Source organism: Megalopta genalis, chromosome 13, assembly GCF_051020955.1.
Source record: "Megalopta genalis isolate 19385.01 chromosome 13, iyMegGena1_principal, whole genome shotgun sequence".
Classification (NCBI taxonomy): domain Eukaryota; kingdom Metazoa; phylum Arthropoda; class Insecta; order Hymenoptera; family Halictidae; genus Megalopta; species Megalopta genalis.
Window position 1 is genome coordinate 4,440,972 of NC_135025.1, and position 16,945 is coordinate 4,457,916.

The 16,945-nt window shown below is 35.4% G+C and overlaps 3 protein-coding genes and 2 long non-coding RNA genes across 13 annotated transcripts in view; 2 read left to right on the forward strand and 3 right to left on the reverse strand.

The window, feature by feature from the left end:
* On the forward strand, positions 1-12,856 carry Dcr-1 (Endoribonuclease Dcr-1). Of its 2 annotated transcripts, none has more exons than XM_033477082.2 (20): positions 1-305; positions 376-491; positions 594-753; positions 833-1,128; positions 1,237-2,162; positions 2,245-2,423; positions 2,664-2,815; positions 2,923-3,064; positions 3,148-3,378; positions 3,463-3,642; positions 8,245-8,458; positions 8,540-8,712; positions 9,014-9,192; positions 9,271-9,524; positions 9,589-10,871; positions 10,945-11,520; positions 11,625-11,856; positions 11,982-12,202; positions 12,318-12,483; positions 12,568-12,856. In XM_033477082.2, the coding sequence occupies exons 1-20, from the start codon at positions 246-248 to the stop codon at positions 12,813-12,815; spliced, it is 5,988 nt and encodes a 1,995-aa protein (XP_033332973.2). In that variant the 5' UTR covers positions 1-245; the 3' UTR covers positions 12,816-12,856. The 2 variants fall into 2 exon arrangements, with proteins under 2 accessions (XP_033332973.2, XP_076382279.1); XM_076526164.1 differs by having other exon boundaries at positions 8,540-8,628.
* On the reverse strand, positions 6,603-7,396 carry LOC117224299 (uncharacterized). The gene is made up of 2 exons (XR_004491187.2): positions 7,154-7,396; positions 6,603-7,073 (listed from the first exon to the last, which is right to left on the reverse strand). It is a non-coding gene; the product is annotated as an uncharacterized LOC117224299 (long non-coding RNA).
* LOC117224292 (uncharacterized) lies at positions 8,380-15,715 on the reverse strand. Of its 6 annotated transcripts, none has more exons than XR_004491178.2 (8): positions 14,924-15,299; positions 14,683-14,859; positions 14,512-14,589; positions 14,167-14,435; positions 13,897-14,056; positions 13,367-13,814; positions 9,304-9,521; positions 8,380-9,100 (listed from the first exon to the last, which is right to left on the reverse strand). XR_004491178.2 is itself a non-coding variant. In XM_033477107.2 (7 exons), the coding sequence occupies exons 2-7, from the start codon at positions 15,036-15,038 to the stop codon at positions 13,705-13,707; spliced, it is 909 nt and encodes a 302-aa protein (XP_033332998.2). In that variant the 5' UTR covers positions 15,039-15,101; positions 15,527-15,715; the 3' UTR covers positions 12,949-13,704. The 6 variants fall into 6 exon arrangements, 3 of the variants coding, with proteins under 3 accessions (XP_033332998.2, XP_033332997.2, XP_033332996.2); XR_013034741.1 differs by having other exon boundaries at positions 8,380-9,224; XR_013034742.1 differs by having other exon boundaries at positions 9,300-9,521.
* LOC117224296 (uncharacterized) lies at positions 15,380-16,687 on the forward strand. The gene is made up of 2 exons (XR_013034744.1): positions 15,380-15,425; positions 15,490-16,687. It is a non-coding gene; the product is annotated as an uncharacterized LOC117224296 (long non-coding RNA).
* Positions 16,288-16,945, reverse strand: part of LOC117224291 (uncharacterized) — a 5,427-nt gene continuing 4,769 nt past the window's right edge. For all 3 annotated transcript variants that reach the window (XM_033477104.2, XM_033477102.2, XM_033477101.2), the window contains exon 6: positions 16,288-16,918. In XM_033477104.2, coding sequence (XP_033332995.1) covers positions 16,719-16,918 — 200 coding nt within the window. In that variant the 3' untranslated portion in view covers positions 16,288-16,718. The remainder of the gene's footprint in view (positions 16,919-16,945) is intronic.

Below are 16,945 nucleotides of genomic sequence, written 5' to 3' on the forward strand. Positions count from 1 at the left end.
ACCAATGAGAGCTTGATCACATGATAAATCAAACTGCTAGTATTGTTGTTTGACGAAGACTGTTGCTATTTTGAATGTCGTTTGATACAGTATACAGTGTGTTTTTAATATGTATAAGATCTTTGTACCATTCTAAACTAATCTGAAAGTTTCACTATAATTTTTGCAACAAGACAAAAGTGGACTGTTTTTTATATTTAAAAACATTATTTTTGTCTTCTTGTGGTAGAAAAATTATAGATTCAATGGCATTTCCACTTAACGATCAAGTTTACATAAAAGCCTTTACACCTAGAGAACATCAAGTAAGAAACGTTCCATTGCATGTTAGATAGGGGACGATGAAATATTCATGTAATATTTGAATTGTTACAGGTTGAATTGTTTTATACTGCCAAAGAGAAAAATACAATAATTTGTCTAGGAAAAAATTATGAGCAAACCTTTATTGTCATAAAGTTAATTCAAGAATTTGCTACAACTAATAGAAGGTAATAGTATAGTCAAAATAAATATTATCTCCTACGTACGTACATCTTGTATACGTACACGTGTCTAGCATTTCATTGAATATTTTTTGAACTATCATTTAGGTTATTAAGTGAAGGAGGAAAACGATCATTATACATACTGACAGATGTAGAGAAGTATAAAGTGAAAGCAAGTTACATACAACTATTGACGGATTTAAAAGTATTACTATGCGATACTTGCTCACCTACAGAATTTTTAGAAAAATATGAAATCTCTCATGTAAGGATCATAGATACATTTCATTGTATTTTATGTTTCTTGTAATTTCTTACAATTGTACACGATCATTTTGTTTTAGGTGCTAGTTACAACTTCTAAAATGTGTGCACAATTATTAACAGAAAAAAAGATTTTACCACATGAGATAAATCTAGTCATTGTTGACGAGTGCCATAGGACCATAGAAGATAACCATCTAATATTGATTTTGCAAATGTTTTTATCTTGTACTAATGTTCCTAGAATAATTGGATTAGCAGTACCATTGTTTAACTTAACTCAAGAACCTGGAAGATTAGGACTAGAAATAGAAAAAGTAGAAGCTACGTTTCAATGCGAAGTTGAAACAGCTAGTGATATATTATCTATATTACGGTAAGTGTTATCACAGAAAACATTATTTAAAGACATCCGAAGATCTTATTTTATTTGTATAAAGTTATAATGGAATTCCATATTAATTATAGTAATTTTTGTTAACAGCTACAGTCCTAAGCCTAAAGAATATGTAGTGGAATATTTTGAAAGTGAAACAGGAGAGTTGCACAATACTATTAAAAATTGTATATTACATGTTATTGATTTTTTACGCGATCACCGACATGACCCAACGGAAATATATAATGAAGAATTTTATGAAGACATTAAAAAAATACCTGATCCAACAGAAAAACCTATCGAGATGATGCAAGATTTTTTACATGTGTTAGAAACACTTGGACCATGGTGCGCTGATCGTGCTGCACTTGCTCTTTTAATTTTAACAGAAAAATTGAAAATAAAGACTCCTTATGAAAGGCATTATTTATTATTAAACGTAGTAGCGTCTGTATTTACAAAAATACGAGCTATGTGTGACAGTGCATTTGAAACTTTGACTGAGAAAGAGAGAATATATGAATACACCACGCCAAAGGTTCATAGATTACTACAAGTTCTGAAAACTTATACTCCCTACTATAACAAAGATGCAGATGTTTACGATAAAATAAATAAAGAGAATAATTTAAAAAATGTATCAGTAAGTAACAAAGACAGCTCTTGTAAAGATAATAGTGGACAAATTAGAAAGTCGGAATGTAATTGGAAGAGTAATGAAGAAAACTATAAGAGGCCACCTAAATCCCAACGTCATTTGCGCGGAGTTACGGATCCAGATTTACTATGTGGAGTAATTTTTGTGGATAAAGCATTTGTAGCAAAGATATTATTCTATTTATTACGCGAAGTTTCTATACAAGATGAAAATTTATATTTTTTGTCACCCCTTTATACGATCGAAAGGAATCCAGACGATATTAGCTATACGAAAGATTTGGGTGTGGAATATAGGAAACAAGAAGAAGTTTTAAAACGATTTAGAATACATGAATGTAATTTAATGATTTCGACTTCTATTTTAGAAGAAGGTTTGCTATTCTATTACTATTAGGTAATTTATCTGTGTATCTCGTTTACGTACAACATCTAATAATATTTTACTATCACCAGGTATTGACATTCCCAAATGTAATTTTGTGATGAGATACGACTTTCCGAAAACTTATCAATCGTACGTACAGTGCAAAAGTCGAGCAAAAGCTGTGGATGCATTGCATGTAATATTAATACCGAAAGCAATTTCAAAAGAATGTGTCTGGCAATTAGCGCAATATCACTACATAGAAAAGGTATAAAATTATGATGTGCGATTCTTTCATTTCAGTCACCTTAATTTCTTTTCACGGTTTAGTTTTGATATTGTAATTATTTCTAGTTCAAATATGATTCATGTTCTTCATTGTACCATTCATATAAAAGTCCTAGGACGCGTGTCCGTCTGAAAGTAAAATTCTCGATAATTCTGTAGCCTTGAGGCTCGAGTTCAGAATCCATAATTTATAATAATATAAAATTATTATGTTTTACAGATATTATTAATGAAATGTTCAAATAATGAGCCTACCGAAGAAGAAGAAAACGAGGCAGATATATATGCTACTTTGATTCCACAATATAAACCACTTGAAGGAGATGATGTACCTGCAGTGACTTTCAATTCTGCCATATCATTGGTAAACAGGTAGTGCAATATTATAATTGCATGGAAAACGCATACGTATATTTCTAGCATTTAGTTGCTAAAGTGTACGAATTGATTTGATATTGCTATTTATTTTATTTACGTAGATATTGTGCAAAATTACCTAGTGATACTTTTACAAGATTAACACCAGAATGGTCGGTTTCAAAAGAGATTGTAGACGACACGCCTATGTATACATGTTCGTTACGACTGCCCATAAACTCGCCGATCAAATATATTATATCGGTAAGTACTTCTCTTACTATAAATCAAATACGCACTCTTTCGATTTTTCTCTGTAAAACAATTTATTGAAAATTTAATTTTAGTCCTATCCTATGCCCAATAGGGCTATGGCGAGGCGGATGGCTGCATTACAGTTATGTATAGACTTACACAGGAAGAATGAAATAGATGATAATTTACTGCCTATTGGGAAAGAAAATTTTAAAGCTAAACCAGAAGATGCGGAAGTACCTGCGCTTCCAGACGAAAGTAACGTGGATTTCTCTGAAGCTCGGCCTGGAACAACTAAACGAAGACAATATTACTATAAAAAGGTTTCTTCGCATTAATATTAGTAAAGAGTAGTATCTTTTTGTCCTGAAATCTTTCAATAGAAACAAGAAAATTGTACATTCTAGACAGCTGAAGCGTTAACAGACTGTAGACCGAAAGCTGGAGTTCCCTCCTACCTATACCACATCAAAATGGTTTTGAGTTGTCCTTTACCCGAAGAACAAAATACTAGGGGACGACGTATTTATCCTCCTGAAGAATCAGCTATTGGTTTTGGCATTATAACACTAAAAGAAATTCCTAAGGTAATGTATACAACACAAGATTTATATTTTTTCGAAATATGTTAAGGGACTGAAAGAAAGTTTAAACGATGAAGTGAAAGTCATGTCCAATTGTTTTCGTTTTACAGTAATCATGTTTTAAAATTGCAGTCAATCATTTTACGCTATACTAACAATAATGACGTTTTATCATTTTATTTTTACTTTGTTATTTTTTATACAAATAGTACAAGACAAATTTAATAAGATCTTGCTATTTAAGATTTTATTTTAATGAATTTTAGTAAGAACAATTTAGCTGAATCATACAAATGTAGGAAATGATTATTTATACTTATAAGCCTGTATCAGTCTGCTTTAAAAATGATTTATTATCTGATATCTGATACTATATCTTGTTAGTTTATATTATCTACTTGCCTGAATTTATGAAAGCATTTTTCCGATTATAAGACAAACATTTGTCCTTTATTGATTTTCCTTAAATCAACAAAATTGTTGTTGGATCAGTGTTTTTATTTGACAAATAACCTTTTCATCGGAACTGTTTAAAAAGAGACAATCTATCAATAACAGTTCTTCATGGAATTGTTACAGAAAAACTGCTGTTTTCACAATTCTTAATTGTTTATAGCTCGTAACAAAGTCAACCGATTTTTTGTTCTAAGCTTAGATAAAAGAGTTAAAAACCGTGAGTTATTTATTCTTTTGTCATTCCAATTAATTGAAATTTTCCAAAAAAATTTTGTTAAACAATGTCTAGTAAACTAGTCCCTCTAATGTCTTACAAGGTGTCTCGGTCCCTGGTTAGAGCTTGTTGCTTAAGACCTAAAAGGTAAATGAGTGAGACGGCAACGCGCGACGGTCGGCGACCACGTTGGATTTCCAAATGTCGAGTCGTCGAGTGCCGAACGTCGTCTGTTCGAACAAAGTACATACATATGTTTACATAAGGCAAGCGACCCAACGTAACATTGTCAAACAGTTGGAGAGACTATGTTTCTGGCGTATCTGGCTACGGAGGCGATGCCTTCTGATGAGAGAACCTTAATTCACCTCTTCGCTCTTACCCCAGAACCGTTCAGGGATAACCGTCGCAGTGCTTACAAATATATTTCGTTAACGTCAGAAGTGAGATACCAAGACAGTGAGCTAACAGACAGAGCCTTATTACATTTTCTTTTTCTTTTATTTATTGTGTTAACTCTCTGTCGAAGCCATGGAAAATACGTTCCAGTAGTTTATGCAAGCTATCGCAAGTGGATCTTCCTCGGCATCCGCAGCAACTTCGTCTGTAGAGGCAATGCCGGAATTTAGTGGTAATGACATTGGAGAAAACGCCAGAAAGTGATGTAACTTGATGGAAGCGATCACGGAGCAACTTTGTTCCAATCAGCGATTGGGACTTGCATTAGTCGGCCCTGTCAAGAAATTGTACAAGGATTGATCTGGAAGGTCATCAATCAATCTGGAAGATCATCAATCAATCTGGAAGATCATCAATCAATCTGGAAGATCTGTGTTCGGTGTTTGTGTCAGAAGATCGACTTTCAAAGCGATTGTTCCAGGTAGTGTTTTATACGAGTGATTCGGCAAGTTCGTATTCTGAATATGCTCATAATGAGTTGAAATATTACGGACAATCTCAGTTAAGCTTATAAGACAACGATTGACTTATTAATGTGTATCGGGAGACCAACAAGCATTCAAGTTTTCGAGGTGAATCTGTGTGTGCCAGTCCGTACCCTCGAAAGAAGTGTTATAAGTGTGACGAAAAATAGGGGTCCTAAAATCAAAGAGGATATGAACGATACAACGCTGAACGATGCTTCTGCGTGCGTGTATTTTTTAAAGTGGGGTCATAGTGAATCGCAGTGTTGGGTACAGGTATGCGGGTACCCGAGTTGTCGGATCAGGTCGGGCCCCGAAAATTCGTAAAGTTCAGGTAGCCGTGTTCATCAGGTTGACGCCATTTTACAGCGCATAAATATGTACATGTGTCGTCCACATTCACGTGTAGTAAGCACAACCAAATAAAATGGCAACACAAAATCGTGTTGTACCATGTACATATAGTGCGTGGCAAATATATGTGGACACCCTTTAAAACGGTATAACTTTTCTTAAAACTGAACTAAACGATTTGAATTTTTTGTTTAAATGTTAGAGGAACTAGTTTACTGTAAAATGATCATAATATTTGGCTTAACTTCGTTTTACGGGACACCAATTTTCCGACTTTCTATGGTACATTTCTGTCGATTTCTACGAGAAAATTCCGAAAATTCGTGTCCCAAATCTAGGAATTCGTTGGTTCAAAAGTTATGCGTGTCCAAAGATGAGGAACTTTCAGCGTTTCTTTAACAGATTAGCGCGCCGCCATATTGACACGTGCTTGGCTCACAGACGTGGTTCAATGAGCGGCGCCGCTAGATGGCAGCACGGACATGGAAATGCGGCCATTTTCGGATCGTAATTCTAACACGTAGTATTTAAAATATACAGAATCTTATGTGATACAAGATTTCAAAGACAAAGTACATTTGAGGTTGGGGCGGAGAGAGGTCCGTTCCGACTGCGCTTGGAATTTTCTGCACTTCGCATGGATTTTTGTATGTATGATCTGGAATGTACGTGTTAAAATCTAGTGGTTCTAGGTTACTCGTGCTGCCATCTAGCGGCTCCGTCCATTGAACAACGCGACGCCTATTACAGAGTCTGGGCCGAGTACGTAACAATATGGCGATGCCCCTCGGATCCGCTTATTGGACGGGTTACCTGGGGTTATCCTGGAATCGTCGACAACTCATTTTGCCGATACTGGTTTCATCGACACGATTTGACCGACATTAACTTTTATCGATACGTTTAAATCGTCGACAAAAATGATTCTATCGACACCATTTGACCGACATTGATTTTCGTCGACACAGTGAAATCCTCGACAAATGTTTTCGTAATAAATAAAATGAACTACAAAGTGTTGTTATTTATACCAGAGTTTTTCTTTCTTTCTACTTTATTAATCAATATCTTCCGACAAACTCTATCAGGTACATACTAACGAATCTCATAATATTTCACTGAATTTTAAACGTAATTGTGTACACATAAATAAATAATACGAATAACGAGAACTAAATATAACAAAGCTATGCAATAATTGTATAAATATTAATTAATGAAATCAAAGCGATATATTCTTCAGCTGTACGAGTAATTTTAACTAATAACAGTCTATAGATTCGTTCCTTTTTTGAAGTTAATAAAGCATAAGCTAGCGAAATTGTCGCATTTTTTTTCCTTCTATGTATGGCGTATAATTATTTGAAGAACGACGGAATTACATAGTTTGAATGTTCCATCCATTATCCAACATTTCGTATCAGTTAAAATCCTTGTATTATCCTCCATCGTAAATAATAGTATGCTCTCTGACTCCTCTTTTAAGGCTGTAACATATTTTATAGCAGATAATGTACTAACATCGTACTAACATCGCAGATTAGACTGTATAACAACAATCTCTTACGTGGAAACAAAGGAACCAAAATTTGTCGATAAATACGAACTCGATGGAAACATTTGTCAACAATTTCACCGTGTCGGTGGAAACATAGTGCCGACGAGAGTCGTCAATGTCGATCAGATTGGTGTCGACGATTTGACCGTGTCGATAAAAACATAATGTCGACACGAAAGTTAATGTCGGTCAAATCGTGTCGGCGAAATGAGTTATAGGCGATCCCAGGGTAACCCCACTGGACGACATCAGGATACGATCAAACACGGCGGTCCCATTATTTTAATTTCTCAATCTTTAACACGTATAATTACTGTACCAATTTCTTGACTTTTTTATCCGAATCTATAATGAAAATTTTAAAAATATGTTTTGTAGATCTCGATATCCTTATATGCAGGCTGCAAATTTCATCCGAAATCGGTTAACGCAGAGTCAAGCTGTAAGCGTTGAAAGATTCTAAAAGCTGCAGATTTCTAACAGTTGTTGGTCATAAGTGTGAAAAGTGCGTTCTTCGTGATTTAAAAATGTTTCTAATTCATAATAACAGTAAACTATTTCGATGAAATTTTCGACACGCATATAAGTCACCGAGATGTTAATTACAATTTTGGCTGTACTTCTGAAAGAGACCTGTCGCTAATTTAAGATGGCATTTCGAGGATGTATAGAAGATGGGAAGAGGGTTTAAAATGTAATAATTAGCTTTGGGTATTTAATAGTTTGCAAGCTTCACGAGGAAACTTTAATGCTATACATTGAAAGCAACGTGTAGGGACGACACTAAACATTAAATGTCTATCTAGACGTTAATATGCATGAATCTTTGTGTGGTAGTTCCTATTATCGCGTCGCATGGCCTGTCAAGTCCAGCAGTCGATAAAGTAGGAGCGACGCCGGTTTCAATGTCTATAGGGTGTCCCAACACTTGGTTTGGGTTAAATTATTTTTCCTCCTCCTATATCTGTACTTTTCTTAAACTAAACAGTCTATATCGATAAGCCTGAATCGAGGCAATTTTAGAAATATCTTACTGAAAAATACATTTTGTACAGCTGTTACTTCTTTTATTAATTAATATCAAATTCTTTTTTTTTCAGCTATGCCCTTTTCCAATCTATACCAGATCTGGAGAAGTTCATGTAAAATTGAAACTCAGCAAGAAACCTGTAGTTTTAAATGACACGCAGATCGAGAAAGTTTCTGCTTTCCTCAATTATACCTTTACAAATGTGTTAAGATTACAACAATATTTAATGCTTTTTGATCCTAATACGTCTGAAAATTCGTATATGATTGTACCTGTAAGACTAGGTGATTACAAACATTCTTAGAAATCGCTGATCTTACGTTGTACACTTAATAATATACAATGTCGTATTTTTAACTTTGTAGAGGAGGAATTAAACGTTAGAGTAGATTGGGATTTCTTGGAGTGTATATACAACAGTCGGAATTCTGTCCCAGCGAAGATTCCGGAAGAGGTTCGTAAAGACTTCAAGTTCGATGCATCGCAATATCATGATGCAGTGATTATGCCTTGGTATAGAAGTCAGGATCAACCTCAGGTAACTGGCTAGAAAGTTATCTGATGAAATAGAATAATTAAATAACATTAAATAACATAGTTTCACAAAATATTATTATAGTCCGCGTTTGAAATTTTAATTGTAGAATTATACTTATCTCTGTATAGTCCTCACGCGACAAAAAAGGCACCTGTGCGTTTCCATTCCCTCTCTTACACCGTTTGCGGCCAATAGCGATCGATGACCGCGGCAGTGGGGCAGCGAATAAGAGGGGGAATGTAATGCTGCAAATACTAACCAAATTATGTCCAAAGGTATAACAGATGTTTCTCCATTTTAGTATTTCTACGTTGCTGAAATCTGTGTAAATTTAAACCCCAAGTCAACTTTTCCTGGAGAAGGTTATAGTACATTCGAAGAATATTATCTGAAAAAGTACGATATCAATATACAAAATGTAGTTCAACCATTATTGGATGTGGATCATACATCGGCTAGATTAAACTTCTTGACGCCTCGGTAAATATTCAACGAACACATATTATATTTTTCTATACAAGATCAAGAGACTGTTATTAGTTAATAATATCATTTCAGATATGTGAATCGAAAAGGTGTTGCCTTACCTACCAGTAGCGAAGAGACGAAACGCGCGAAACGAGAAAATTTAGAACAAAAGCAAATCCTTGTTTCCGAATTATGTGCAATTCATCCTTTCCCGGCGTCGTTGTGGAGACAAGCAGTTTGCTTACCATGCATATTGTACAGGATCAATGCCTTGCTACTTGCCGATCAAATAAGGTGTCAGGTTGCTGATGCCATAAATTTAGGACGACAGGATCTAGAGTCTGGTATGTACAAAATTAAACGTACGATAAATGTATAAATAAATATTGATTGAGGAATATTTTTTAGACTTTGAATGGCCAGCATTAGATTTTGGCTGGAGTTTAGCAGAGGTGTTAAAGAAGTCGAAAGAATATGACAAAAACAAGGTGGCTAAAAATGATACGACACCGGCGATCCCTGCGCAGAGCGATATCGTTGACAAAATATGTGAAGACAAGACTGAAACTTTGGCAGATTCTTCGAATGAGTCTATCAAAGAAAAGTTGCCTGACGAAACCCCCGATAAAGTATCGGCGAAGGAAGCGAATGAAGCAAATGAAGCAAATGAAGCAAATGAAGCAAATGAAGCAAATGTAGCAAATGTAGCAAATGTAGCAAATGTAGCAAATGAAGCAAATGAAGCAAATGAAGCAAATGAAAATGTGACGGACACCGAGTCGCAATTATCAAGTAAAGAAAATGAATTTGAAATTGGGACTTGGTCGAATGACATGGCGATGGCTTCGATAGAGTTTGGAGATAACGACTTAGACCAGCCTGCGTTGACAAATGATTTTAATTGGAGCGGCGTTCGATACGGTTCTCCCGCATGCGAGTCGGATTTCGATGGATACGAATCAGATGATATATACAGTGACGGATTCATTGATTCTTCGGATGATAGCGAAGATGACAATAGAGGACTGCGAATATCTTATATGGGGGAAAATATTGCGGAAGCTGTCGAGGATGAAAATCAAATAACTAAACAAGAAATTAATAAGAAGATCTTGGATCTATTAGAAATCGAGAAAAGGGGAGACGACAGTTTATGGACATACACAGACGATAATGAGGACACATTGATTGAAAAGTTCAAACAATCTCATTACGAATTCACTAAAATCAGAGAACAAGAAATAATAGAGAATGAGTGTTTTATAGCCAGCGATATGGATATTTTAATAACAAGGAAAAGTACCGTCAATGTGTCGTCCGAGGAAACTAGGTTGAATTGTAAGCATAAAAGTTACATCGAAAAGGTCGTCGACAGATTCAAAGCGGAAATATTAAATAACGATATCGGTTTGCAACCGATAAAGAAGAATTTAAATCAAGTAGACTTCACGCACAATTTGGATAGCAGTCTGTTTAGTTTTGACTTTCAACCGGAATTAAAAGATCACTCGGGCCCAAGTCCCAGTTTAATACTGCAAGCTTTAACAATGTCCAATGCAAATGACGGCATCAACTTGGAACGTTTAGAAACTATTGGAGACTCTTTTTTAAAATATGCTATAACCACGTATTTGTATTGTACATACGATAATATTCACGAAGGCAAACTCAGTCACTTAAGATCTAAACAGGTATTATTGTAGAAATAATTATCGTATGCGTCGTAGAATGATTTCTGTTTTTAATTCTAGTCAAATGTTTTAGGTCAGTAATTTAAATTTATACCGATTAGGAAGGCAAAAGATGTTAGGAGAAAGCATGATTGCAACGAAGTTTGAGCCGCACGACAACTGGTTACCTCCTTGTTACTACGTTCCAAAAGAACTCGAACAAGCATTAATCGAATCTGGTATTCCTTCTAGTCTTTGGAATCAAGCTGACATGCCAAGCTTACAAAATCTAAATCCCACTGACATAACTCAACTCGTTAAAGAAACCGAGCAGAAATTAGGCATTATGAAAATTGAACTGAACCGTAATGATAATGTACTTCCAAACAATAGTGACGACAGTTTACGTTGCTTTATACCTTACAATTTAATCACGCAACATAGCATTCCTGATAAAAGTATCGCAGATTGCGTGGAGGCATTAATTGGGGCATACCTAATTGCATGTGGCCCCAGAGGTGCACTGCTATTTATGGCTTGGCTAGGAATTCACGTTTTACCTACAGAAGAAGTGATTACTATACAAGACATGGAACCAAGAGAAAGAATTCCCGGCAGTACACCGTATACAAAAGGAATTAATGAAGAAGGGCAGACAACATGGACGCAGGTTATTATAGCTAATTATTTGCTAAAAGTTCTTTAGTAAATAATCCGCATACATAAAAACTAAACCCTTTATTTGGAAAGTCATGGCTACTTTGTTTTTTCTAGATCCGTTATGGAACGTTGGAAGAACCACAGAACCCGTTACTTCGACACATTCCTGATCCGGAACAAGAATTAAAATTGTTGCTCGATGGCTATGATGAGCTAGAGAAGAGTATAGGCTATAACTTTCGTGATAGTAGTTATCTTTTACAAGCATTTACTCATGCATCATACCAACCCAATAGACTAACGGACTGTTATCAACGTTTAGAATTTCTTGGAGATGCTGTTTTAGGTAACAAACGGATTATACTAATTTTATTTATTACATTGTATGTGTATAGTCTAGAAGCATCAAGCTTTCAAGATTTTCAAGTGGAATTCCCATTCAGATGTAAAATATGAAATTTGTACTTTTAGATTACTTAATAACAAGACACTTGTACGAAGACACTCGGCAACATTCACCAGGTGCTTTAACAGATTTGCGATCAGCTTTAGTTAATAATACCATATTTGCTTCTCTGGCAGTTCGATGTGGATTTCATAAATATTTTCGTCATCTTTCTCCTGGTTTAAGTGCCGTTATCAATCGTTTTGTGAGAATTCAGGAAGAAAATGGACATTCCATTAGCGAAGAGGTAACAATGTCGAATTCTAATTTAGAATACATAAATATGATGTTATTTAAATGATATAAAAATTCATAAACTACGCTTTCTTTCGAAGTATAACGTCGCATAATATGAATTCTAGTATTATTTGATTGGAGAAGACGAATGCGAAGAAGCTGAGGATGTAGAAGTACCAAAAGCCTTAGGTGATGTCTTTGAATCATTAGCTGGTGCAATTTATTTAGATAGTGGTATGTCCTTAGACGCGGTATGGGGCGTTTATTATGCCATCATGAAAAATGAAATTGGTAAGAGATGTTAATCCTCTATTTTGACAGATGTTTCACCACAAAACCAATAGAACGATATGTAAATGTGTTTTATCTTTCTAGAACAATTTAGTACCAATGTTCCTAAATCGCCAATTCGTGAATTACTGGAATTAGAGCCTGAAACGGCAAAGTTTGGAACACCTGAAAAACTGGCTGATGGACGAAGAGTTCGAGTTACAGTAGATGTTTTCGGCAAAGGTTCTTTCAAAGGGATCGGTAGAAATTATAGAATTGCAAAATGTACTGCAGCAAAATGTGCTCTGAGAAAACTGAAAAAAATGCAGAACTATCCGCGAGAGAAGCTATGATAATGTGTACATCCTTCAAATAAAATAAGAATGCAAAGAAATATCATGAATTTCTTCTCACATTTGATACTCGCTGCACCTTTCTTTCATGTACACGGTTCTCAAATCGTTCATTCAATAAACAAGCCCAATGTAATTTAACTCCAATAATTTCTGTTTAATGAACACAATATAAAATAACATACAAAGAAACTACATCTGATATAAACATAATGTAATGTTATATTACATCCGGTATGATAATATATTATACATTGTATATCCCACAAGTACCTTCGAGTACTACGCTATTAACACCGGTGATCTTCTTTCTCACTATCACCACTACTTCATTGATTTTCCCCGTCCATTCACCCTTTCATACTCGAAGACGATCTTAGGTGCACGAAAATGTGCACTAAAATCTACGCATAACCCCGATCATTTCCATTTTTCTTTTCGACTAATATAGTAGGACTCACGAACGGCGGAACACTCTCGCGAATGATACTGTTCGCTAATAAATCACCAACGATTTCCCTCATTTTTCGGTAGGGATAATATTAACTTACCTCGTCGTCCTTTAAGGTGATTTTCACTTGTATATTGCACGACACTGTTCGAACATTAGTTCCAGTGGTAACCGCGTGGTAAACTACTTCTGCACACCTCCAGGCCGCAGCTTAATCCGTCAGCGAGGGTGGATATTTATTTGCTCTGATTGCATGCAGTAGATCCCATCATCATTATGATTTGAATGCTCCTTATCATTCAGACATTCACATGTATGTGTGCGTGCCTATAGCGGCGATATTGTATGTCTCGTGTGCTCGTCCTTCTTGTTATACAGATGTAAACACGTATAAGTAAAGACTATATTAACTTAAGTAAAGGCTATTACTTGGGCATCTTAAATACGTCTATAGACGTTGGTTCTGTCGGACGCCCTTTTCAGCCATTGTTGAATGGACATCTCAGTGTCTTTCCTATTGGCAGCGATTCTTGCCTTTTCTGCAGCACCTTGAATAAGAATTTCGTTTTGTATTGATTTATATAGAAATCATCATCATTATAATAACACCAACATGTAGGTGATAATTACATATTATCAGATTAGCAGTGTTTAATTTGTTAAACGCTTTCTTTGCTTTTCTTCCCATCCAACTATACTGTAATGCCAAGTCATTGGTTATGAGTGTTGCTAGCACCCTTTTTACAAACTGGTAACAATTGTCTCCCCCCATCTTGTATAATTCCTGAACCTAAAATAAAAAGTTATTATAATATTAAATACCGTTAACTAAATGGAAATGAAAGATCAATTTCAGTTATTTTCAATTCATTATTTATTATATCAATATATTTTACTTACTCCATCTTCAAACTCTTCTCTGTTGTTTAAAATATTTTCAAATGTTGAAATATCCTTCTCTGTGCTCAAGGGGAATTGCAGCTGTGGAAACTTCTGCAAAAAGAATTTTTTTCTATCTTCTGCTTTCTTTTTGTCGTCTTTCAGTTCCCGTAACTCCTTGAGTACATCTGTTAAAAGACCCCGTATCAAATGGTTCTGCTCTATTATTGTCTTTAATGTTGAATCCCTCTCCAGGCATCTTTTGCAGCAGGTATTTACAGCTTGATTTCCTATGAATTGTTTGTTACATATTACACTTTTTAAAACGAACTCTTATTGATCTCTAAAATATTTTCCTTAACTTACCAATACTACATTGTTCACTATAATTTTCTTCCTCTCTTTCTCTCTTCAATGATTCTTCATCAATGATCTGTGGAGTAGCTGAAAATAAAATATGTTTCGATCAAAAAGATATACTAAGTACAAACAAATTATGTATATTTTATAAAATGTTTTTCTTTTCTATTTACATACCGATCTCCCACTCTTGTTTTATTTTTGGAAGAGTACATTCTTCATCCACGCATGAGCCATCACTTTTCGCCAATATGTTTTGTTTTCTTTTTCTTTTGTGCAACGTTGACTCAATCTCCGATTGCAGATGTGTGTCTTCTATTGTTTTTGTCTTACCTCTAGCCTTCATACAATTATCTAGAGGCATTACAGAGTCATTATTTGAATTGTACATTTACGGTGTACAATAATTGTAACTTACCAAAAGTGCCATTTCTATAAATGTTCACTCTGTCTCCGTCTATCCATGTTGATGGCACTGCTTCAACGGTACCATCGTCAACAAATTGTAGCACCGTCCACTCTCCTGTCTCCATTATATAAATTGCATTTAGTTCAAGAATAGTATCCTGTACGACCTTTTCTGTGTTTAACTACTACTTTAGCAGGAGCACATAGCATATGAAACATTAAAAAAAAACAACTTCAAAGATATATTTGAGATGTCGAAACAACGTTCACTTCGTAACATTTATAAAGACGTTTCGAAGACGTAAACTTCAGACGTCGAAATATCGTTCGTTTCGTAACGTCTTTAAGACGTCTTAAAGACGTAAATTTCAGACGTCGAACGACGCGACGCCGCGCGGCGTGCTCGCTGTACGAACTATGATCGATCACATCCGAGATTTAGAATCTCGATGTGATCTGCATGTAATTGCGATCTTACCGTGGAACCGACCAGTTCGATTTGTGAAATTTTGGTAAGGTTTCCAGACATACCAGACGATCGATAAAATTACGATGATCGTATTCCGTTTGTTATAGAGTGCCCAAAACTAAGCACTGTACTTCTACAACTTACCTTTGTCCTGCTGCTGCTACTACAGAAATTGCATTTGCTATAGACTGCTAATAACTGCCTGCTCTGCCGCGTCCGCCATAGTTGACCTTGTGCCTGTTTATCCAAATTTTGATTGTAAATCCGCAGCGCCAGTTATTGGTTCCGGAGAGGACGAATGATTACGTAACGCATCACACAAGAGTATATTTTATAAGCAAATAACTATACGCAAAAATCTAACAAGAGCGTCGACATTACATATTTCAGTCGTGGGTGCCTCCAGAATTCTGCTTGATATCGCCACCTTGGGCTCGGAAAGGCCTACACGAAAGACCTTTGCAGCTTATCGTATGAACCCCTTTCTTTCATCAAATTTATATTCTCCGTAAACTCTTAATTTCTTCCGTCTGGCACCCAATATTTCTTCTCGATATCTTCCACGTGCCGACAAAAGTTATTCCACATCGACGGCGAAATTTCTGTCATTATCTCCTTTGTTAAATTTTCTAGTTCAGGCAATATTAATAAATATTATAATATTATAATATTTATAATTAATAATATTATAATATTTCTATTTTTGATTTTTCTCTTCATTTCTTCGCAATCTGCTCTATACGATTTAGTTCGTACATGTATGGTTGCAGTCTTAAGGGGCTAAGGTAGTCACGTGACTTTGCGGAGGTCAGCAGGTCGGTATCTGCTGTACAGATTTCGTTACAGAAATGATATTATCCAGAGATGCGTGGTTGCCTGATAAATATGAGATGGAGCCATCGGTGTGTGTTTCGACATTTTATTAGGTCTTACGATATTTCATACATAATAAAAATTAGAATATTATTGTATATACATCATTCCGGAGATATTTGGGGGTTGTTCATTTGATCGACGCAAGGTAGTTTCGTATTGCGGCGACTTTTCTTATAGCATTATATATATATATTTATAATAATATATTAAATGTCTAAATGTGTGTGTAATTTTATTACATCTCTACGTTTCAGAGTCATAAGCCTTAAATGAGTACAAAGACTGCAGATCTAATTTATACATCTCATTCAACGATTACGTCGTTTTATTTGACTTACGTGGCTATTACATGTTTATCGTTAAGGTAATGTGCAGATAACAAATCGGTAATGTACCGTTCACGTTGCTTATATCGTATAAAGACATTTATATATAATATAAAAATGATCGGATATCGAATTTATATGGTTGGTATATAGGTGGACGATGTAATGCTGCTGCGTCTGAGCAGCGTGTCAGAGGCTTGCAGTATGGCAGAGCCCTTACGAAAAGATCTCTTATTCGGATGCAGATTTAGCGGGGGTAAGTTTGGATGTTCGATTCTCGTCGGCGAGCTAACACGAGGTCGCAACGTTCCTCTATGCTGGATCGTCAGTATCCCTATAAATCATAAATCATTCGGTGAAA

Bases quoted from the DNA above. Each gene is read 5' to 3' on its own strand.
- Dcr-1 (XM_033477082.2), top strand. From the start codon at position 246: ATGGCATTTCCACTTAACGATCAAGTTTACATAAAAGCCTTTACACCT. The intron at 3,065-3,147 runs GTAAGTACTTCT...ATTTAATTTTAG, and splicing joins CGATCAAATATATTATATCG to TCCTATCCTATGCCCAATAG. The intron at 11,857-11,981 runs GTAACAAACGGA...TTGTACTTTTAG, and splicing joins TCTTGGAGATGCTGTTTTAG to ATTACTTAATAACAAGACAC.
- LOC117224292 (XM_033477107.2), bottom strand. From the start codon at position 15,038: ATGGAGACAGGAGAGTGGACGGTGCTACAATTTGTTGACGATGGTACC. The intron at 14,057-14,166 runs GTAAGTAAAATA...TTTTTATTTTAG, and splicing joins GAGAAGAGTTTGAAGATGGA to GTTCAGGAATTATACAAGAT. The intron at 13,815-13,896 runs GTAATTATCACC...TTCTTATTCAAG, and splicing joins CACTGCTAATCTGATAATAT to GTGCTGCAGAAAAGGCAAGA.